This window comes from Paramisgurnus dabryanus, chromosome 8 (assembly GCF_030506205.2).
Source record: "Paramisgurnus dabryanus chromosome 8, PD_genome_1.1, whole genome shotgun sequence".
Lineage (NCBI taxonomy): Eukaryota > Metazoa > Chordata > Actinopteri > Cypriniformes > Cobitidae > Paramisgurnus > Paramisgurnus dabryanus.
In genome coordinates this window covers 2,932,881-2,956,665 of record NC_133344.1, presented here as the reverse complement: position 1 = coordinate 2,956,665, position 23,785 = coordinate 2,932,881, and the positions used below count along the sequence as shown (strand labels likewise).

Sequence of the window (23,785 nt, the reverse complement as noted above, 5' to 3'; positions counted from 1 at the left end):
TGTTATTACTGTATTATTTTTATTGTTGTTACACAGGCCTGCATGTTGTTTTGTTCATTTATTTGAATGCCTTATTATGGTCAATGATTCATATTTGAAATAGACATTGTGACTCTGGCTCTTTACTGTCCTCCTGGTCCCTGGGCATTAATTGGGTTATTTGCCCTCTAAGGTGGTTATTACAGGAATATTAAACAGTGCATTATACAATCTGCCTAACACGTTTTTTTTTTTATAATAATTTTATAATTAAATCACTGTAGTATTCTAAAGTGATAATCATGGCTCACTAGTAATTCCTTAGAAGAATGTAGTAACACTTGAACCATATTCATAAATTTTCATATTTAAAATTACTGTCACCTAAACAGCTAAATAAATCACTATATAAAAAGAAAACACAAATATCACCACCTTGAATCTTTAAATAATAATCATTTATTAATTGGTAATCTTATTAATTTTAGCATTTACTTTTTTTTTAATCAAAGTTGAAACTGTTAACATTAGTGAATGCACCATGAACTACCATGAGTACTGACATAAACAAGAATTAATGAATGCTTATATACTCTATATTTTTCATTGTTTGTTCATGTTATATAATGCATTAACTAATGTGAACAAATATAACTTTTTCATATCATATTATTCAGTACACATTAACGAATAATCCAGGGTCTGTTCTGTTCACAAAACCGCTTACAGTCATAGCTCCAATACAGTAATACAGCACAGTGTGATGAATATGAACCCTGAATGAGTAACTCGAGTCAAACTCGTGTACAATTCGCACAGGATGTCTGTAATCATAGTGACAGTTGTAAATTGAATGACTGTACCTTTATCAACAAAATATTATGTTACAATAGAGGCAGCGCTGAGGTGCTATTTTATGCAAGCTCAATGAGAAGCGAATGCGCGGCTTGCGTGCTCCTCTGACACAGAAACAGCGGGCGTAGCACTGTTGTTTGTGTTTAAATGGCTTAAAACCCTTGTTTTTTAAACTGTGCTTAAATACAGGTACAAATGTTAAGTTTTATGTGACCACGCGTAAATGCAACTGTAAGAACCGACAGGTGGATGACAAGTACCGCGAACGCTTTTCGGAAGCAGTCTCCTCTTATGATTTCTCGAATTGGTCTTACAGGATTTGTTTTTCTTAGCCCACGAACTGAAAGGCTTGCCAATCTTCATCATTTCGCTAAGCCAAATCAATCTTTATTGGTCTTTACACCTTTATCGATCTTCAAAACATCAGATTCCTGCATTAGAAGTTTGTCCATGCTACCTAAAATAAAGTTTTACCTCAGCTTAACGTGGTAGGCTACAGCCAGAACCCGGAGTGGATCCGGTGCGTAGTGATTACAGAACGCTTACAGTGAAGAGAGGAACGTGTTTTGGCTCCACTCCAGGCTTTGATCACATCCCACTTAACAAGGTCGTCTTAATGAAAGTGAATTTAATAATTTTCCAGTTGACTGAAATCCGTCTAGCGACTAAAAACTTTAATTTGTGAACATGGTTACACTTTTACCACATTAAAACCATGGTTAATTTTACCATAATGCGTTATTAATTGTTCAATTCATTAAAATACATTGCAGTTCAATTGTGTATGCAGTGTTTGAATCAACAGTGAATATCTACATATATTTTAATATTTGGTGCAGATCATTACACTGTTTATCTTATATCGTGTACACCCTCACTCACTGTACACCCTAAATCTGCCTCTAGATCTGTAAAGCAGTGATCGTCTTCTGTCTCCAGTACAGCAGGAGGCGCTGCAGCTCTTTAGTCCGCAGATAAACTCACTAAAGAAAGAAGGGAAGAGCGAGGAGGATGTTGAATTGCATATCAAATTAGCTAAATCAGAAGGTAAGAGTATAGTTTGGAGTGAAACGATGGAGAAATGGCAGCAGCAATGGAGTAATGAAATAAAGGGAAGACATTGTTGTTCCATACAAAGTAGTGTAGGTGGCATTAGAGGTAAGGGGAGAAACAGGAAAGAGCAAGTCATTTTAAGTAGATTAAGATTGGGACATAGCAACCTAAATAGCACTCTTCATATTATAGGAAAGCATCCAACAGGTTTGTGTGATTATTGTCAGGAAAAGGAGACTGTGGAGCATATCCTTATATCATGTGGGAAATATAATCAGGAAAGGCAAGAAGTGATGGCACAGCTACAGAGTATTGAGCAAATAGATGTAAGTGTTAAAAATATCTTATATTTAGCGGGAAAGGGACAAGGAGCAAGTTATTTTTTTGACTATTTAAAAGAAACTGGACTGGATAAGAGAATATAGGAGGAGACAAATATGAGCAGAAGATGGCAGTAGTGCAACAAACTGGATGCAAGCTGCCGCTAAACACCAAAGAAGAAGAAGAAGGGAAGAGCGCGCGTGTGATGTGTTTGTGTATCCTCTGTGTTTTTCTCTCTTGCGTGTTTCATTGAGTGTAAACAGAGTCTTGTCTCTGTGTATTTAAGTGTTGAGACGTTGATGTTGAGATGTGCTGTGAATGAGTAGGAAGTGATATGTCCATGCTGGATGTATTGATGATTTCATCACAGAAATCTCTCAGCTGAAGAAAGAGGTGGCGTTACTGGAGACAAAGCTGACGTTAAGAGGAGATTTAGCAATGAAACAAGAGGTTTGTACAGCTTAAACATCATTTACCTGAATCAGACAACATCAAATCATTTTTAATCTTACTGTCTGTGTGTGTTGTGTTGTCAGGATGTGGATTGTTGTGAATCTTCAGTGTATGTGACTGATGATGGGAGTCTGGATTCAGTGTGGATGAGCAGAGATCAGAGCCGCACACCACAGCCACTGCTGGACTCTAAACTCTCTGAAGAGAAATCCAGACACACACAGGACTCCGAGCTCAGTCTGACTTTACTCTGTTATACTGAGTCAAAGCCCACAGACACTCAGGACACTACAGTGTGTGACAGTAAACAGAGCTTACAGGAAGATCAAACCTCCACAGAGTCTCTGGATTCTGTCTGTAACGCTGGAGAACAGCAGCAGATCCTGCAGACCAAACTGAAGATGTGTTCAGTTAAAATCATCGACTGCACGAACCTCATGATGAAGATTAAAACTGAACCCACAGAAATCAAAACTGAACCCACAGAAATCAAAACTGAACCCACAGAAATCAAAACTGAACCCACAGAAATCAAAACTGAACCCACAGAAATCAAAACTGAACCCACAGAAATCAAAACTGAACCCACAGTAGAGGAAGATCCCACTGAGGAAGATGATGATTTTATTCCATCAGGTATGTCACCTCAATTATTGTTGTATTTTTAACTGTCATGTGAGCACCTGTTTTGGGTTTTCAATCACAAACTCACAATTCAAAAGACAAAAAAATGTAAGTACTACAATTTTAGGTTATATTTAATACTTATTATACCACGGGTCTGTTGAATGCTTCATTCTGATTGGCTGATAAATGTTCCATGGGTGTTGATTATTTGTCTGTAAAATACACACATAACCTGTAAAATGTCATAAAAATAGGCACAAGAGTAGTGGTGCATGATATATCGGCCGCCGATATAATATCGGCCGATATGGTCCTTTTTTTACACATCAGCATCGTTCCGATGTCAAAATAAGGCCGATGTGAACAGGCCGATAATTATTCCAGTGTATTTCAGGTGTGTGTAGGAGACGTGAGTGTGGGGGCGAGTATGTTTGTTTATGCACAAGCGCAAGTTACACGTGTGCTGAAGCAGGTTCTGTCGTCTGCCTGGTCTTTCTTCAAAGTGTCTGAAGAAGATCCTCGCTATGCTGTGTGACAGGGGTGTCCAATACGTCGATCGCGATCGCAAAGGCAATGCAGGTAGATCGCATAAGTTAACGTGTATCCTCATGCTGCTCCATGCCTCCAAGAGTAATTGTGAAACACGTAAGTCTTTTTGAGTTGCTGTGCCTTTCTTCTCAAATGTGTTTTTATAAATCTTATGCCTGCCCGCTGCAGCTCAGTCGTGTAAACTTCCGAAATGTACCAGAATGCAATTGCATCGCATTCTTGCAGTCACACGCGCCCAGGGTTTGTGCCCGCGCGCGAACGAGGGAGAGAGAGCGGCAGCGTTGTGCTGATTTATATGCTTCTAATACTAGTTTGTTTCACTAAACCGTATCTCCGCTATTTTAAATAGTACTCGACATGTACTCCAGGATTATTCTTAAACTCCTCAAAAAAATAGAGTAATGGTGACAGCCCTTAATCCAATGTGGAGATATATGCAGTATAGTCCACGCATTTAAAGTGTTTTTAGCATGTAGTAGAAATAGTAGTAGACCACTGTCTTAGAGTAATTGTGAAACACGTAAGTCTTTTTGAGTTGCTGTGCCTTTCTTCTCAAATGTGTTTTTATAAATTTTATGCCTGCCCGCTGCAGCTTAGTCGTGTAAACTTCCGAAATTTACTAGGATGCAATCTCATTCTTGCCTCCATGCAGCTGATGCACGCCCCCGGTGTGTGTGACGTGTGTGTGTGCGTGCGCGCGCGCGCGTGTGAGCGAACGACCGAGGGAGGGAGGGAGGGAGGGAGAGAGAGCGTGAGAGAGAGCGTGAGATAGACCCCTCGTTCAGACAGCCAGCGACGTTACGCCGCATTCAGACAGCCAGCGATGTTATCGCTGCTCATCGCCTGCCGCTGGTGGTTGATGTCGCTTGTGGGCGTTCCCACTTCTGGTTGCGTAGTAGTGTGACGTTACCCCATGTTGTAAACAACAAATCAGTGCTCCACTTACTTCACTCCCATTGGTAGTCGCTCGTAAAACTCGCTGCTAATTTGCATAAAGTTAAACTTTTCTCAACTTTTGTCGCGCAACTCCGTCGCTAATCGCACCTACATTCTGTCGCCAACGGTCACGTTCGCTCGTGTCGCCGGAAGTTGCCAGGTTTCCATTGATATGAATGATATCGCGTCGCTCTGCTACTGCTTGTCGTTGGCTGTCTGAATGGGGCGAGAGAAGCACTGTGCTGATTAATATGCTTCTGATACTATTGTCATTTTCGTTTTACTAAACCGTATCTCCGCTATTTTAAACAGTACTCGACATGAACTCCGGGATTTTTTTAACTCCTCAAAAAATAGAGTAATGGTGACAGCCCTAAATCCAATGTAGAGATATATGCAGTGTAGTCCACTCATTTAAAGGGTTTTTTAGCATGTAGATCTTGTCGGCTTTATCATTTTAAAAGTAGATCACCACACAAAAAAAGTCTGGACACCCCTGCTGCTGTATGCAACGAGAGTGAGGGCCGGGTGATGCAAGGGGGAGTTCGGGCCAAATTGTTCAACACAACCAATTTGATCACCCACTTAAAAAATAAGCACCCCGAAGCTTACAAAGAATATGTGAAATCAGCTAATTGATGACATTTTGCACATGGGTAAAGGTGCCCAATCAGTCATTTCTGGAAATAAATTACAAAAGTAAAAAAAGTGTTTTGGAAAATAGCTCTTTATTTGATTATCATTAAAATGTGTTTTCTATACAGATGTATCGGCCAAAATTTTCACATCGGTGCATCACTACACAAGAGCAATGTTTGTGGTGGTATTAGTGGAATGATTGACTCCGGTCCTTTGAATTATTTGAAAATTGTATTCAACAATTTGTTCTCCTTTTAGAGCACGTTTATGAGCAGACTACATGACAATTCACACTGGTTAGACACAGACTCCAACAGATGCTGTTTTTGGATCAAAGTAAATGAGACTTTAGAATGTTGGTGTCTATTGGAGTTGGTAGTTGTCTGCTGACCAGTGTGAATTGGCCTTACAGCACAATGTTGCTGACGTCACCTGCCAATGTTTTTAGTTTTGTCCTCTTTTTTTTAAGCCATTATGCAAACATTGTAAACAATACCTAAACAGCCCATATAAATTCACAAAATACTTGCCAGCATATTCTGTGTCTGTACGCTGGCAACTACGTCAGCAGGAGACGTCAGCAACGTGCCACAGTCTGGTCATGAACACACACTGAACAACGAAGAAGGAGAACAAATTGTTGAATAAAATGGTTGTTCATGTTGTTGCCTCAATTCTTCCTCCTCCTCCTTTGTGTAAATAAGAGTGAAAAGACAATTTAATTGTTTCATGTTTCTTTCAGATGTGAAGAGTGATTCATGTTTGGATATAGAAATAACATCCTCAACATCAAAAGAGCGACTGACAGCACAAACTCTTTCCTGCATCACCTGTGGAAAGACATTCAGCTCACAGAGACATTTAGAGAGACATGAGAGAAAACACACAGAACAGAAACTCTTCACCAGATCTGAGATCAGCTTTACTACCTTACAAGAGAAGAAAATTCATTCAGAAGACAACAGGAAGAAGAAGAAGAAGAAGAAGAAGAAGAAGAAGAAGAAGAAGTTTCACTGTGAGCAGTGTGGGAAGATTTGTGTCTCTTCCTCTAATCTAAATGTTCACATGAGGACACACAGTGGTGAAAAGCCTTTCAACTGCACTGAATGTGGAAAATACTTCAGAACCAAAGACAATCTTCAAATTCATCAGAGAATTCATACAGGAGAAAAACCATACGAGTGTCCTCACTGTGAGAAGAGATTTAGGCATAAATGTGGTTTGAAGACACATGTGCTTTTACACACCAATGAGAGACCGTATCAGTGCAGTGAATGTAAATAAACCTTTAGGGATTCACGTTCATTAAAAAAACACCAGAATATTCACATTAAAGAGAAACTCTATCAGTGTTCACACTGTGATAAACGCTTCTGTTATAAATATCAGCTGATAGTCCATGAGAGAGTTCACACTAAAGAAAAAACTAATCATTGTAGTGTCTATGGGAAGATTTTTAGTCAACATGAAAGTTTAGTGACACACCTGAGGACTCATACAGATGAAAAATCTTTCAAATGCTCTCAGTGTGACAAGACGTTTAATTTTTTAAGTAACTTTAAAGCGCATCAGAGAGTTCATACTGGAGAGAAACCTTACGTCTGCGCTCACTGTGGAAAGAGCTTCTATCATTCATCTCATTTAAGAGTTCATCAAAGAGTTCATACTGGAAAGAAACCTTATCACTGTAGTGTCTGTGGGAAGAGTTTTAGTCAACGGTCACCCTTAATAAGGCACCAGCGAATTCATACAGGTGAAAAAACTTACAAATGCTCTCAGTGTGACATAACGTTTCAATATTCAGGTCACTTGAAAGCCCATCAGAAAGTTCATACTGGAGAGAAACCTTTCATCTGCACACATTGTGGAAAGAACTTCACTTATTCATCTCATTTAAGAATTCATGAGAGAGTTCATACTGGAGAGAAACCTTATCACTGTAGTGTCTGTGGGAAGAGTTTTAGTCAAAAAACTACATTACTAAGTCACAAGAGACTTCATACAGGTGAAAAACCTTTCAAATGCTCTCAGTGTGACATGACGTTTGCTCAGTCAAGTTCCTTAAAATCTCATCAGAGAGTTCAAACTGGAGAGAAACCTCATCACTGTAGTCTCTGTGGGAAGAGTTTTAGTCAACGGTCAAGCTTACTTAAGCACCAGAGACTTCATACAGGTGAAAAACCTTACAAATGCTCTTAGTGTGATAAGACGTTTGCTCAGTCAGGTTCCTTAAAATTCAATTCAATTCAATTCAATTTTATTTATATAGCGCTTTTCACAATTTGGTAATTGTATCAAAGCAGCTTTACATAATAGATGTAGTGAAAAGCACAGAAAATCGACAGATAGCATAACATAATACACGATAGCACAAGCAGCTAAATTTGCTGCAGCTATAAATCAACATTATAAGCAAACGTATTACTAATGTAACGTATAGAAGTTAAGCCCAAAAAGGCTGCCTCCCCGGGTTGAAAAACCCCCTAGGAGAAAAAAACCCCGGAATTTTAGCCGGGGAAGTAAAAAAAAGTCCTAGGAGGAAAAAACCCTTGGGAGATATATATATATATACACATTGAAACGGAAGGAGATTAAGCGGAGATTAAGCGGGTTCTGCCGGTGGTCTTTGGTCAGGCATCAGCTGGACATCACGTTGAAGAACAGCCAGTAGATCAGAGGTGTGCCGACTTTCACATGTACCGGAACTGGATCTGTTTGTCTTATTGTCCTCGTGATCGAGGACGAGACAGGGAGAGAGAAACAAAATCTTATTAGCGTAGGGGCCGTTCACATAAAAAGCAAGTGTCACACAGTAATGTGGATTTTAGTCAGCTCGGTTCCGGGCAGGCTAACTATTGCTGGTTAAGTGTATTACATATAGTTGATGATTTTAGAAACAGAAACAGAACTCGTTTGACTAAGGCCAGAGGCCCCACTGCCGTCGTTAATTCTAACGTACAGTGGCAAGCGGTTCTGTATGACATACTATTTAAGGCCAGGGAAAAGGCCAAAAATTGCAAACCGACCATATTTGGCAATTAAGACTGAATCGACAACCAATGCAAAGTTTCAGCATATTACTAAAGAGTATTAATGACATTTACCATGTTTTGGAATGTTGACGAAAAAAAAGGTTTTAGTTTATTCATTAATTTATTAATTTATTAGGTTGTACAAGCTAGCTATTGGGAAATAAGTGTATTACATATAGTTGATGATTTTAGAAACAGAACTCGTTTGACTAAGGCCAGAGGCCCCACTGCCGTCGTTAATACTAACGTACAGTGGCAAGCGGTTCTGTATAACATACTATTTTAAGGCCATGGGAAAAGGCCAAAAATTGCAAACCGACCATATTTGGCAATTAAGACTCAATCGACAACCAATGCAAAGTTTCAGCATATTACTAAAGAGTATTAATGACATTTACCATGTTTTGGAATGTTGGCGAAAAAAAGGTTTTAGTTTATTCATTAATTTATTTATTTATTAGGTTGTACAAGCTAGCTATTGGGAAATAAGTGTATTACATATAGTTGATGATTTTAGAAACAGAAACAGAACTCGTTTGACTAAGGCCAGAGGCCCCACTGCCGTCGTTAATACTAACGTACAGTGGCAAACGGTTCTATATGACATACTATTTTAAGGCCATGGGAAAAAGGCCAAAATTGCAAACCGACCATATTTGGCAATTAAGACTCAATCGACAACCAATTCAAAGTTTCAGCATATTACTAAAGAGTATTAATGTCATTTACCATGCTTTGGAGTGTTGAAAATCCCATCAGAGAGTTCATACGGGAAAAAAACTTAAGGGTGACAGAGAATGAAAAATCTTTTTTACCTTGTGTTAATTGAATAAACAGTAATTACCTGCATTTACGAACATAGGAAAAGTGCTAGACAATCTGAACATCTCTGTTTCATTGAAAATCCTCCTTTAGAAATGTCCACCAGAAAATGACCCAATCTGAACAATGGATACATGTTACGTAAAATGCAGCTCACTGCCCCCCACTCTCATTCAATTCCTTCCCCTTCAAAATAATTTTGTACAATTTTGGTCTGTCCTTGTTCTGAAAACAGTGAAGTTTACATTCTTTGGAGTGGCAGCAAAGGCAGTTAAGACCGAAGGGAAGCCAAATAGGTGCAAACCACGCATTTAAAATCCTCCGCCCTAATATAGCTATCCGACAGAGTTTTTTAGGAAGCTTATAAGGCATTAAAGACCCGACCAAAATTTTGTTGTCTACATGTCACAGAACAAGAATAAATACCCCCTTCAATCATTCAACGTCACCTTTAAAGGAATACCTTAGATCAGGGGTCTCAAACTCAAATTAGCTTTGGGCCATTTCTGAGATTATCATTTAATCGGAGGGCCGCAGAGCTATTTTAAGGTTAAAAAAGTAAAATATTTCTGTAAATTGACTGATAAAATTATATTATTTAATGTATAATAAAAGCAGTGGCTTTTATACATTATTTTATATAAGTAAATCATTTCTTAACCCTCTCTTTAATAACTAAGGCCTATTAAAACCTTGCACTAAACTAACAAATAAAATTTCTGTATACATTTATAAACTATTATAAAAAATACCATCAGTAAGTGTGTGTATTTTGATTTATTTTGGATTGTTTACAGTCATAGTATTGACTTTATTATGTTCCATCTTTGTTATTCCACAGTTTTAATGAATTTGCTATTATATGTGGAAAAATATGAGTAAGTGAAAGTGATCCTAAAACTTCTGAATGGGTAGTCAATGTTACATAAGCTAGTTAAACAGAAAAAATTATAATACTGCTAGGTGTAATTGCATAGCAAGCTACATAATAATATATTATACTTCATTAATATATAGCAGTATACATACTTTTATCCTCTGTATGTTTCTCCTCATCTTTCCTCTTTTAACCTGGGCACTTTGATGGCAATTTTCCTAATCTGTAGTTTATGTGTTGCATTACATCTACGGCTCTGCCTCATATTATGCGGTGTCTCCATTAGAAGCTGTGACTTGTTGATGTGAGCCCCACCGCAGCTCTTCTTTGAGAAACAGCTGATATTCACCTGGAAGTAACAAGTCTTCTCTGGACAAACACTACAAAGTCCCGACCAGATTAACTGATGGCATGGTGACAATGATATGATTGACGCGAGGTTCAGTTGAGGAATTAAAGTCCGATCACGTATTCCGTTATCCTCGCAATCACGGAGCGCGCGCGGCTCATGGCTGCGTAGCAACGGGTGACGCGACCCACACGGAACACAACTTCCGCTCCCGAGCACTTTAGAAAGTAAGAAACGCCTTAACTCGTTTTAACGCGCGTTGTTAGACGCGACATGTGGACGAACCCATAAACGTTTAAATTAAAAATTACATAAATATGAAACAAAGTGAATAAAAATCTTTCTGCGGGCCAGATTATGTTATATTGTTAAACGATGCCGCGGGCCGCAGAGAGGGGGAGGGCGGGCCGTAAATGGCCCGCGGGCCGGGAGTTTGAGACCACTGCCTTAGATAATTTACTCACCATGTCATCCAAAATGTTGATGTCTTCTTTTGTTCTGTCGAGAAGAAAAAAGTTTTTTGAGGAAAAACATTGCAGGATTTTTCTCATTTTAATAGACTTTATTGGACCCCAACAGTTTACAGTTTCAATGCAGTTTCAAAGCACACTAAATGATCCCAAACGAGGAATAAAGGCAGGGCTCGAAATTGACATTTGAGAGGGGTGGCACTGCCACCAACAAGTTGGACAGCTGGTGGCGCTGGGCCTCAATTTGGTGGCACCAGTCACTGAATGGTGTAAAAACAAAAAAGAAACACTAAAACTAAGTCCAAACATGTTTAATGCATTAATACATTTCTTTACAAATACAGATAATTTTCTTTAAACGTAAAATCAACTTTTTCTTTGTTTTGAGCTTAAGGCTACTTTATCACAGACTTGAGTAAAGAAATCACATTCTTGTGCAGTAATCATTGTAAATGTATGTCTCCATGCACTCTGAAGATATCATATGGCAAGGACGTGTGTTAGGTCTTTTACATATACATTTAAAAAACACAGTGCAGCATGTTTATTTACAACACAAGCAGCAGAGTCTTGACATAATATAGTTTGCTGCTATTAAAACCCGTCATTATACAAAAATGTCCTGTGGTATTTCATGTGATAAAACATCACAATTACACAAAACTGATGTGGTAATTGTGTAGTATTGTGTGTTTTTTGGGCGACAAATTACCACAGGATTTCGTTGTAAAGTATGTAATATTCCTGCAGTACTCTTGTGGTATTAGTTTCATATTTTTGTAGTATTTACCACAGGATTTTGTTGTCAAGTATGTAATATTACTGCAGTATTTCTGTAATATTCTTGTTATATTACTTACATATTTCTGTTGTATTTCATCTTTTACCCTGTCTGTCAATAAATGTAAGTAAAATACAAGAAATTAGTGCAAAACTGAGTCTGTGGATTTTATTAAACAAACCAGTAAAACCACTTAGTGAAACAGAGGAAACTGTTTCTTTGGTGAATATCATCTTCTGGTCCTTCTGCTCAGGCCCGGATTAAGAATTCGGAGGCCCCTGGGCACAATTTCTTGTAGGCCCCCCACGCACACAATCAAACTATATATATATATATATATATATATATATATATATATATATATATATATATATATATATATATATATATTGTTAGAAACATCTCTACTTTTACAGGATTTACACTGACACATTACAGCCGGTGATCACTACCTGTAGGACAATATCAATACATGTAGATATTTTTGTTGCAAGCATGCAGGGACCAGAGACCTGCACAGGGGGCAGATACTCAAGTGAAAAAGGGCACTTCTCTTAGGCCTAATTCTTTTTTAAACAAAAGATTAAATATATATTCACAACTTCCTTATTTTAATTCCTTCACACACACCCAACTGTTTCATATTCTACAGATTTCTACAAAATACAAAATAATCAGTTCACACAAAGTTTTATCACAAGAACAGAAGACAGCAAATGATACTGCCAACAATGTGCATGTTTTCTGTTCTACTAGTTTCAAATATATTTAGAATAAATGACCAAGGCCAATGCGCCAAGGAGAGGGTACAGTTTCACTAATAATGTGTTTGTTTATTTTGCACGTGGTAGTAAATCTTTTTAATTCTTTTGGTGTTAAAATAACACACTAAACTAAAAAGGAGGGTTGCTGCTATTTTGTTAATTTCACAGGAAAAATGCTGCAAAAAAGTGGGGGAAAAACTACAGATAGAATGACAAAATAAAAAATAAAGCAACTGAAACTGTTTCAAAAAGTATTGAACTTTAAACTAAAACCTGTTACTATTGGCTTATCTACACTTTAGAAAACCTATTATGAGTCATGTTAGCAAGACAACAATTGTCTTTTGGATAATGAGCTGTAAAACTGAGGTACTGGTGTCATTTGATCTCCACTGACTTTCCCACAAGTCAAGAAAAACACCGCTGGAATACGACCTGTGTGAAGAGCTCCTGCCTACCTGTCTGTCTGTTGGCGATGTGTGTTGCGCACAGATGCAGAGGAGGAAGGGCAATCTGGGCAAGTACGACAAACTTTCCCCCGTCTGTCTTTGTCGCGCGCGCGTTCCCGCGCAGCTTCCAAACCACGGACAAGCGCGGACGGCTCCGTTCGACACATACGCAGTAGGGGTGGCACGGTTCACAAAACCCTCGGTTCGGTTCGTATCACGGTTCTATGGTCACGGTTCACGGTTCAGTACGGTTCTTGTTGTTATTTTTTCTTTACATTTTTAACACTCCAGAAATGTAATATCTTATTAATGTATTAATTATCCATAATTTAGGATACAGTATTAAAAAAAGTTATATCATGTAATCATGCACAAACTGAATTTGACTTTAAGCACATTATTGGGACCATCTCTGAGGAAAGCCAGATGAGATTTTGATAGAGCAAGAGGGAAGACATTGATGATTTCAACATGCTTTTCATTTATTTGGCAAAAAAGAGAATGTGTATTGCCATCTACATGAACTTTATGTGCATTTTTAGCACACAAAGTTAACTTGCATTTATTAAAATGCCAACTTCAGTGTAGCTCTTAGATTTATCACTGAGAGGCTGCTTTAATACTGAGAGTTTATGTGGACGAGAGAGAAACATAACCTTTGCACCTGTAATATTAAAATCTCTTTAAGTCTCTTTTGTCCACTTTTGACCACTTCTGATTACTTTGAGGAGCAATTTCTGAAATAAGATCGCGCAACTTTCACACGCTAGCAAAATGAAACTACGCGGAAATCAGCCGCTTTAATTTTATCAATGAAAGGCTAAAAATAGCGCTGAATATGAAAAGACGTAAAACATTGTTGTCAGTACCTCAGATTAGATAAATGGTCGGAGAGAAGGCGGTCTCCTGTGGCTGTTGGAGCATATTCAACCCATAGACTGCAGTTCTATCTATTGTTTTATTTCCGCTGTCATCATAAGTAACATGAAATAAAAATATGTTTCCACACACCAAACTTATACGACGCTGGCGCATCCTCCAATTGCGGGCAGACTTCCTTTTTTCTCCCACTTGCCATTTCTACACGTAACATAACCCGCAGTACTTATACTCCAAACCAGTCACCTCTTCTTTCGCGCGAAAGGGAAACGCGCTATCTGAGGTCACATACAGGGCATGAGACTACATTGCGCATGCCATGGACCGTTGAACCGTGCGGTACACACGCGCTCCGAACCGAGACAAGCGAACCGAACGGTTCGGATTTTTTTCATGGACCGTGCCACCCCTAATACGCAGTACAAATGATTTCTTTACCAGGCGGTCAGAGCAGCACTGATTCGCGTCATTTACAGGACATTCACATATTCAGGATAAATGAAGAAAAGTAATGGATTGTCCGATTAATCAACTGTGCACTGCTGCTTTTCTCACTGATTCTGAACTTAAACTATGAAGACTACTGCCACCCACAGTCCGCTCGATTCAGCGCGGGATTATTTGCGCTTAAATAGTTAATCTAAATAATTAACAATTAGATTTTACATTTTATTTTCTCCCGTCGCTTGGGCCCTGACTGCGCGTGGGCCCCTGGGCACGTGCCCATAATGCCCATTGGATAATCCGGCCCTGCTTCTGCTTCTTTCTGTTCTCCGCCAGGTAGATGCTGATGCTGGTTGCCTTTTGTCAAAGCATCTAAGTGAAAAAGTACATAAAAATCAAAATGCTAACAATAAAAATCAAGGGTTGTTCTTAAAACTTCAATCACATAGGAATGTTTTTATTTTAACCTTGATTGATCTTTAGTCCCAATTACTTGATGCTATAAATAAAGTGCTAAGATAGATAATTTATATGTATACTGCACTGTAGCTGTTTTTTCTTACCATAGTCATAATAATAATTATATATGTTTTTAAATGTTCAAGGTGTAAAGATCACTGAACTGCCAGCGCTCAAGCTACACCAAATCAACGGATAACGTTAAAGTTTACCATATATTAGTCATATCAAATTATGCTTACAACTGAATTAACATCAGTGTAAATTAATTTCAGTAAATTCAGTAAACCCTCTCGCCTGAAGAGAAATTCAGTTATCCAGAACGCTTGCGACGACACACACTGTACACCCTACTGACACACCAGAAACAACAGGGGTGTAAATCTGCCTCCAGATCTGCAGCCTCCTCATCCTCACTTATAAAGCAGTGAGCGTCTTCTGTCTCCAGTACAGCAGGAGGCGCTGCAGCTCTTTTGTCCGCAGATAAACTCACTAAAGAAAGAAAGAAAGAAAGAGCGCCCGTGTGATGTGTTTGTGTATCCTCGGTGTTTTCTCTCTTGCATGTTTCATTGACTGTGAACTAAGTATTGTCTCGGTGTATTTTAATGTTGAGACGTTGATGATGAGATGTGTTGTGCTGTAAATGAGTAGGAACTGATCTGTCCATGCTGGATATATTGATGATTTCATCACAGAAATCTCTCAGGTGAAGAAAGAGGTGGCGTTACTGGAGACAAAGCTGAGGTCAAGAGGAGATTTAGCAATGAATCGAGAGGTTTGTACAGCTTAAACATCATTTACCTGAATCAGACAACATAAAATCATTTCTAATCTTACTGTCTGTGTGTGTTGTGTTGTCAGGATGTGGATTGTTGTGAATCTTCAGTGTATGTGACTGATGATGGGAGTCCGGATTCAGTGTGGATGAGCAGAGATCAGAGCCGCACACCACAGCCACTGCTGGACTCTAAACTCTCTGAAGAGAAATCCAGACACACACAGGACTCAGAGCTCAGTCTGACTTTACTTTGTTATACTGAGTCAAAGCCCACAGACACTCAGGACACTACAGTGTGTGACAGTAAACAGAGCTTACAGGAGGATCAAACCTCCACAGAGTCTCTGGATTCTGTCTGTAACGCTGGAGAACAGCAGCAGATCCTGCAGACCAAACTGAAGATGTGTTCAGTTAAACTCATCGACTGCAGAAATCTCATGATGAAGATTAAAACTGAACCCATAGAAATCAAAACTGAACCCACAGAAATCAAAACTGAACCCACAGAAATCAAAACTGAACCCACAAACATCAAAACTGAAACCACAGAAGAGGAAGATCCCACTGAGGAAGATGATGATTATATTCCATCAGGTATGTCACCTTAATTGTTGTTGTATTTTTAACTGTCATGTGAGCACCTGTTTTGGGTTTTCAATCACAAACTCACAAATCAAAAGACAAAAAATGTAAGTACTATAATTTTAGGTTATATTTAATACTTATTATACCACGGGTCTGTTGAATGCTTTATTCTGATTGGCTGATAAATGTTTCATGGGTGTTGATTATTTTTCTGTAAAATACACACCTTACCTGTAAAATGTCATAAAAATAGGCACAAGAGCAATGTTTGTGGTGCTATAAGTGGAATAATTGACTTTGTTCCTTTGAATTATTTGAAAATTTTATTCAACAATTTGTTCTCCTTTCAGAGCACGTTCATGAGCAGACTACATGCCAATTCACACTGGTTAGACACAGACTCCAACAGACCCCTGCTGTTTTTGGATCAAAGTAAATGAGACTTTAGAATGTTGGTGTCTATTAGAGTTGGTAGTTGTCTGCTGACCAGTGTGAATTGGCCTTACAGCGTTGCTGACGTCACCTGCCAATGTTTTTATCCTTTTTTTATTTAAGCCATCATGCAAACATTGTAAATAATACCTCATCAGCCTGTTTAAATTCACAAAGTATTTGCCAGCATATTCTGTGTCTGTACGCAGGCAACTACGTCAGCAGGAGACGTCAGCAACATGCGCCACAGTCTGGTCATGAACACACACTGAACAACGAAAGAAGAGAACAAATTGTTTTATAAAATCGATGTTCATGTTGTTGCCTCAATTCTTTCTCCTCCTCCTTTGTGTCAATAAGAGTGAAAAGACAATTTAATTGTTTCATGTTTCTTTCAGATGTGAAGAGGGATTCATGTTTGGATATAGAAATAACGTCCTCAACATCAAAAGAGCGACTGACAGCACAAACTCTTTCCTGCATCACCTGTGGAAAGACATTCAGCTCACAGAGACATTTAGAGAGACATGAGAGAAAACACACAGAACAGAAACTCTTCACCAGATCTGAGATCAGCTTTACTACCTTACAAGAGAAGAAACTTCATTCAGAAGACCACAGAGAGAAGAAGAAGAAGAAGCAGCAGTTTCACTGTGAGCAGTGTGGGACGATTTGTGTCTCTTCCTCTGATCTAAATGTTCACATGAGGACACACAGTGATGAAAAGCCTTTCAACTGCACTGAATGTGGAAAATACTTCAGAACCAAAGACAATCTTCAAGTTCATCAGAGAATTCATACAGGAGAAAAACCTTACGAGTGTCCTCACTGTGAGAAGAGATTTAGGCATAAATGTGGTTTGAAGAGACATGTGCTTTTACACACCAATGAGAGACCGTATCAGTGCAGTGAATGTGACAAAACCTTTAGGGATTCATGTTCATTAAAATCACACCAGAATATTCACATTAAAGAGAAACTCTATCAGTGTTTACACTATGATAAACGTTACAGTCATAAATATCAGCAGATTGTCCATGAGAGAGTTCACACTGGAGAAAAACCTCATTACTGTAGTCTCTGTGGGAAGAGTTTTAGTCAACATGAAAGTTTAGTGACACACCTGAGCGCTCATACAGATAAAAAACTTTTCAAATGCTCTCAGTGTGACAAGATGTTTACTTATTCATGTAACTTAAAAGTCCATCAGAGAGTTCATACTGGAGAGAAACCTTACGTCTGCGCTCACTGTGGAAAGAGCTTCTATGATTCATCTCATTTAAGAGTTCATCAGAGAATTCACACTGGAGAGAAACCTTATCACTGTAGTGTCTGTGGGAAGAGTTTTAGACAAGTGTCTGCATTACTAAATCACAAGAGTAGACACACAGGTGAAAAAACTTACAAATGCTCTCAGTGTGACATGACATTTCAATATTCAGGTCACTTGAAAGCCCATCAGAGAGTTCACACAGGTGGGAAACTTAACATCTGCTCTCACTGTGGAAAGAGCTTCACTAATTTATCTAATTTAAGAATTCATCAGAGAGTTCATACTGGAGAGAAACCTTATCACTGTAGTGTCTGTGGGAAGAGTTTTAGTCAAGGGTCTTCATTACTAAATCACAAGAGACTTCATACAGGTGAAAAACCTTACAAATGCTCTCAGTGTGACAAGACGTTTGCTCAGTCAGGTTCCTTAAAATCCCATCAGAGAGTTCATATGGGAAAAAAAATCTTAAGGGTGACAGAGAATGAAAAATCATTTTTACCTTGTGTTAATTGAATAAACAGTAATTACCTGCATTTACGAACATAGGAAGAGTGCTAGACAATCTGAAAATCTCTGTTTCATAGAAATTCCTACTCTAGAAATATCTGCCAAAAAATGACCCAATCTGAACAATGGATACATGTTACGTAAAATGGATCTCACTGCTCCCCCACTCTCATTATTTCCCCCCTCCCTTCAAAATAATTTTGTACAATTTTTTTCTGTCCTTGTTCTGAAGACTGTGAAGTTTACATTCTTTTGAGTGGCAGCAAAGGCAGCCAATCAGCATCAAGTGCTTGCATTTCATAATAAGGTTGCCAGTTAAGCCAGAAGGGAAGCCAAACAGGTGCAAAACCACACATTTAAAATCCTCCGCCATAATATAGCTATCTGACAGATAGGAAGCTTACCCAAACAAAATGTTGTTGTCTACATGTCACATCACAGAACAAGAATAAATACCCCATTCAATCATTCTATGTCAACTTTGAAAGGAATGATTTAGATAATTTACTCAGCCCCATGTCATCCAAAATGTTGATGTCTTTCTTTGTTCTGTAGAGAAGAAAAAAGGTTTTTCAGAAAAACATTGCAGGATTTTTCTCATTTTAATAGACATTATTGGACCCCAACTGTTTACAGTTTCAACGCAGTTTCAAAGCTGGTGGCTTTGTAGTATTTACCACAGGACTTTGTTGTCACGTATGTAATATTACTGCAGTATTCCTGTAATATTCTTGTGGTATTACTTTCATATTTCTGTTGTATTTCATCTTTTACCCTGTCTGTCAATAAATGTAAGTAAAATACAAGAAATTAGTGCAAAACTGAGTCTGTGGATTTTATTAAACAAACCAGTAAAACCACTTTATTGAATCTTCTAGTCCTTCTGCTTCTTCCTGCTCTCTGTCAGGTAGATGCTGTATCGTGGTTGCTTTTTGTCAAAGCATCTAATTGAAAAAGTACATAATAATCAAAATGCTAACAATAAAAATCAAGGGTTGTCCTGACAAAACTTCAATCACATAGGAATGTTTTTATTTTAACCTTGATTGATCTTTAGTCCCAACTTGATGCTATAAATAAAGTGCCACAGAGAGAAGAAGAAGAAGAAGAAGTTTCACTGTGAGCAGTGTGGGAGGATTTTTGTCTCTTCCTCTAAACTAAATGTTCACATGAGGATACACAGTGGTGAAAAGCCTTTCAACTGCACTGAATGTGGAAAATACTAAAGAAACAAACAAAATCTTGATATTCATCAGAGAGTTCACACAGGAGAAAAACCTTTCAAATGCTCTCAGTGTGACAAGACGTTTACTTATTCAAGTCACTTCAAAGTCCATCACACTGGAGAGAAACCTTAACACTGTAATGTTTGTGGGAAGAGTTCATCAACAGTCAAACTTTGTAAAACAAGTTAAAATAAGAAAAAAAAAAACTAAGACTATGTGCCTGCCCTATTGTAACTTTAACCATTCCCAAATCATTTCACCTACCTCTGCATTCTGGGATGCGCTTGACCATTTGGCCCTATGGTGGAAACCAACCGGTATCATTAGTCGGTGGATTAATGTCAAGATTTTACAAACTGTTATTCCTTTGTCTCATGTTGATACGCTAGATGATGTAGTGATTGTGTGCGCTGCACTAACAAACCTCTGTAAAAGTTTGGTTCCCAAAAGCCGAGTTTCCAAATAAGTAATTCATTTGAAATGTTTAATGATTAATGCTATTTTACTTTTGTATATTGTCAAAATATGTAACATTGTTTCTGGTTATGTTCCATTAAAGAAAATCATATTATGAAAGAGTGTAACAATCACTGTCACCTGTGATGGATCTTACCTGATGGAAGTTTCACAAGCTGTTTTGTCGGTATAAACAGAGATAGATAAGGAGAATGCTTATAGAACCCAAGGTTGAATGGGATGTTGCTATCCAGCAGCCATATCACCCTGTAGTCCAAGACAGCTTGTCCACTGAAGCTAAGTAGGGTTGAGCCTGGTCAGTACTTGGATGCGAGACCACCTGGGAAAATCAGGTTGATGCGGGTAGAGGTGTTAGTGAGACCAGCAGGGGGTGCTCACTCTGTGGTCTGTGTGGGTAATAACACCCCAGTGTAGTGACGGGGACACTATACTGTCAAAAAAGCACTGTCCTTCAGGCATTTAAAGGGACAGTATGAGACGTTAAATTGAGGTCCTGACTCTCTGTGGTCATTAAAAATCCCAGGATGTCCTTTGATAAAAGAGTAGGGGTGTGCCCCGGCATCCTGGCCAAACTTACCAGTTGACCTACTAATCATCCCCTCATAGTAATTGGCTGTATCACTCTGTCTCCTCTACACTAATAAGCTGGTGCGTGTGTGTGTGAAGAAGTTCTTCAGATACGGAGCAGTCAGAAATTAAGCTAGATGATGTAATTAAATGCTAACACAACAGCTAAAGAGCACTTTAAGATCAAACAAGCAGAAAAACTGAGTTGCTAAATTTAACATCAAAGTACAAAGGGTGCATGGTCTTCAGGTTCCTAAGACAAAAGTAAAGACACATCTAAAGAAAGACATCAAAAAAGTATGGAAATTGTAAAATTCAAAGAATGAAAACCCGAGAATTGAGACAAACAAATCCCTTGGATTTTTGCCACTTTATCTAAATGTGGAAATTGGGAAATGAAAATGCAATTAGATGATCATAAAAGAGAGAAAGAAGTTATGGACAGAAGGCTGATGGGGTTACAAGAAAGATGTTAAAAGAGATGTTCAAGCTCAGCTTGAAAATGAACAAAAACATAAAATGGCTAATGTTCAATTTACACAAAAAGTTGATCAAAAGCAAATCATGCCAGATTTACCAGATTTTAATGCATGTGACCCTGGTAGTGACACTGATATGACTACAGATTCAGATTCTGACATTTTTTTCCTTCGACTTTTGAAAGTTAACATCAAAAAGGGTCAAATAAAAACTAAAGAAGGAGATGTGTTTGGAACATGAGGTTAGGGATTCAGATGTTGTGCAGTATAAAGACTCAGTCTCTAAGTTTGGTCAGTTTCTGTTTGAAAAACTCAGGGAAGGTTGCTTGGCGCTGGAAAAGGAGCCACCCATCGGACCAATGGCGTGGGTGAAGTGATCTCGTGTTCTTTCGTGTCTTGGTGCTTCTAAAAGAATAATTCCATTTATCAGGATTATATTACTCTCTTTGACCTCTGTGTTTACATTATAATCTGACTTCAATTTAATATAGTAAGAATTTAGTGCATTATATAAAGTATCTGTTGGTCTTACATTAAATCATTGTTTTTAGTTATTCGTTCATTAGGGACCCGATATCGCACAGAGTGTACGTCGGTGTCATGAGCAATTCGGTCCCCCCTGGCAATTCGGTCTCCCCTAGGACCCCGCGTGATTCCATTGGCTGAAAAACGGCTCATGGGTAGTTTTCTTAGCGCCTTATCACAATTCCTACAAAATCGCGTTACGATTTATGTAGTTAGAACGTTGTTAAAATTACAATTGATGTCTTTTAAATGATATGTTTCATATAGTAGTATATAAATAAGGCTATAGGTGGGAGATCTACACATTGCTTGTGTCATTTTATTATTTAAATTATTATACTGTACCCTTTCCACTTTTGTACTGTGTAAAGTTAATAAATTACTTAACAAAACACCATTACTACATAGCTGAATCACACATTAAAATTATAATTTATAAGCCATGATTACTACACTTTTACTATTTAAAAAAAATGTAAGGTTTGTTAATAATTTACCAAAAAAAAGTATTGTTTTTGTAAAGCAGATGATGACACAAAAGTACTGACGTGTCTGCAAGATGAATATTAGTTTATTATATAATTTTTTGTTAACTTTTATTTTAAAAAATTTGTATGCTTCTATTTTGTACAACACAATTAACTTGCTAGTCCGCTAACGCAGACGAGATATCGCAATGACACATTTTTGAACAGGCATTAGTGCTAGGCACCAATCGGGGTCCTAGGGGAGACCGAATTGCCTGGGGGGACCGAATTGCTCATGACACCGCGCCGGCCGTTGCATATATCTCACAGACACAAAATTGTCAGTCTGATCTTAGTCAGAGGTTGCCGGGTAAACTAATATTTTTACATCCGGCCGCCCCATGCTTGCTCCGATCATAAAAATAGGAGACTGTCCTCCAAAAAATAACAATCTCATAAGTCGTTTGTGCAAGCACCTTATTACGACGTAAAGTGACGAATTAAGGCATTAGTGTCCTCTAGCGGCAGTAGCTTATAAATACAACCTGTTGTTACGTTTTAAGTTTTTTGCCTTAAACATCAGATAAGACACATTTAATTTTATGAATTTGTAAATGTAGAAACGGTTTTTATAAACATTTATGGTTTTAAAGATATTTTGAAGCATCTAACCCCACGCTCACCCTTAGCCTAAACCCAACCACTTCTCAACCATATTAAACACAACACGCAAGTAAAAGTAAAGTCAGGTATTTATTGCATAAAATAGTATAAAAGTATTACAAACCATTCGCGTTGCAAACCTTGTGAACTGAAGACATACGATCACTTTAAGAACTCAGTGATCAAAACGCACAGTCTGATCTCAGTAGTTGTATGGGGACACCATTCGTCAAACTTTTATGACCCCCTCCCCCACCCGCTGACAGGTCGTGTTTTATGACCCCCTTGACAGATGGCGTTTTATGACCCCCTTGACAGATGGCGTTTTATGACCCCATGACAGATGGTGTTTTGACAGGTTGTGTTTTATGACCCTTAACAGATGGCTTTATGACAGTTTGTGTTTTATGACTCCTTAACAGATGGTGTTTTGACAGTTTGTGTTTAATGACTTCTTTGACAGCTCATGTTTGGCAGGGGGCGGGACCATCAATCAAAATCTGTACAAGTTGTCAACTTTAGACAGAAAGTATTTAATGGTTTTATGACGGGTCATTTAGTGGTTTGTTTATTCTTGAGTGTGTTTTATGTCAAGCGTATGGTGTCATGTTTAATGACGGCTCGTGTTTCGACATTTGCTGTTTATTGACATTTGATGTCAGATCTCAACCATCCTTTGCTCGCCCCGTGCGCTTCTCAATACTGACTGTCACACCGCGGGTGTGTTGTTGAATCTAAAGTTTTGCAACAGCATAAGTTTATTTAAAGGCAATCACTAATCATATATATATATATATATATATATATATATATATATATATTAGATGTACCTGGCTACGCTTAAAGCCGATGTTTTCTATCGAGCTATAGTTTCTGATCAGACACAAAGTCTGAACTAAATAAAATTTTAAACGGTTCACGAAGTCCGGGAATCTTTTCATGACCTGGTCTACAGTTTCACGCGTATTAAAGATCCGGCGGTGTCTGACAAAGCGTCGGGTGATTGTTCATATCTGTCATTTAAAATAAAGTTAATAAATGTAATTCTGTCCACTATGGCAAAATAGG

General features: G+C 38.2%; 3 protein-coding genes across 4 annotated transcripts; all 3 read left to right on the top strand.

The window, feature by feature from the left end:
- Nucleotides 1-1,393: 1,393 nt before the first annotated feature.
- On the top strand, nt 1,394-6,697 carry LOC135770656 (uncharacterized). Its single transcript, XM_065280342.2, has 3 exons — nt 1,394-2,658; nt 2,745-3,297; nt 6,155-6,697. The coding sequence occupies exons 1-3, from the start codon at nt 2,647-2,649 to the stop codon at nt 6,694-6,696; spliced, it is 1,107 nt and encodes a 368-aa protein (XP_065136414.1). The 5' UTR covers nt 1,394-2,646; the 3' UTR covers nt 6,697.
- Nucleotides 6,697-12,031, top strand: LOC141282452 (uncharacterized; the record flags this gene model as incomplete). Its single annotated transcript, XM_073815427.1, has 1 exon — nt 6,697-12,031. A coding segment is annotated over one exon (915 nt), but the record flags the coding sequence as incomplete, so codon positions are not given.
- A 3,344-nt stretch (nt 12,032-15,375) lies between these two features.
- Nucleotides 15,376-19,121, top strand: LOC141279799 (uncharacterized). Of its 2 annotated transcripts, XM_073815406.1 has the most exons (4): nt 15,376-15,513; nt 15,600-16,110; nt 16,452-16,533; nt 16,932-17,203. In XM_073815406.1, the coding sequence occupies exons 1-4, from the start codon at nt 15,502-15,504 to the stop codon at nt 17,062-17,064; spliced, it is 738 nt and encodes a 245-aa protein (XP_073671507.1). In that variant the 5' UTR covers nt 15,376-15,501; the 3' UTR covers nt 17,065-17,203. The 2 variants fall into 2 exon arrangements, with proteins under 2 accessions (XP_073671507.1, XP_065136413.1); XM_065280341.2 differs by lacking the exon at nt 16,452-16,533 and having other exon boundaries at nt 16,932-19,121.
- The last annotated feature ends 4,664 nt before the right edge of the window (nt 19,122-23,785 follow it).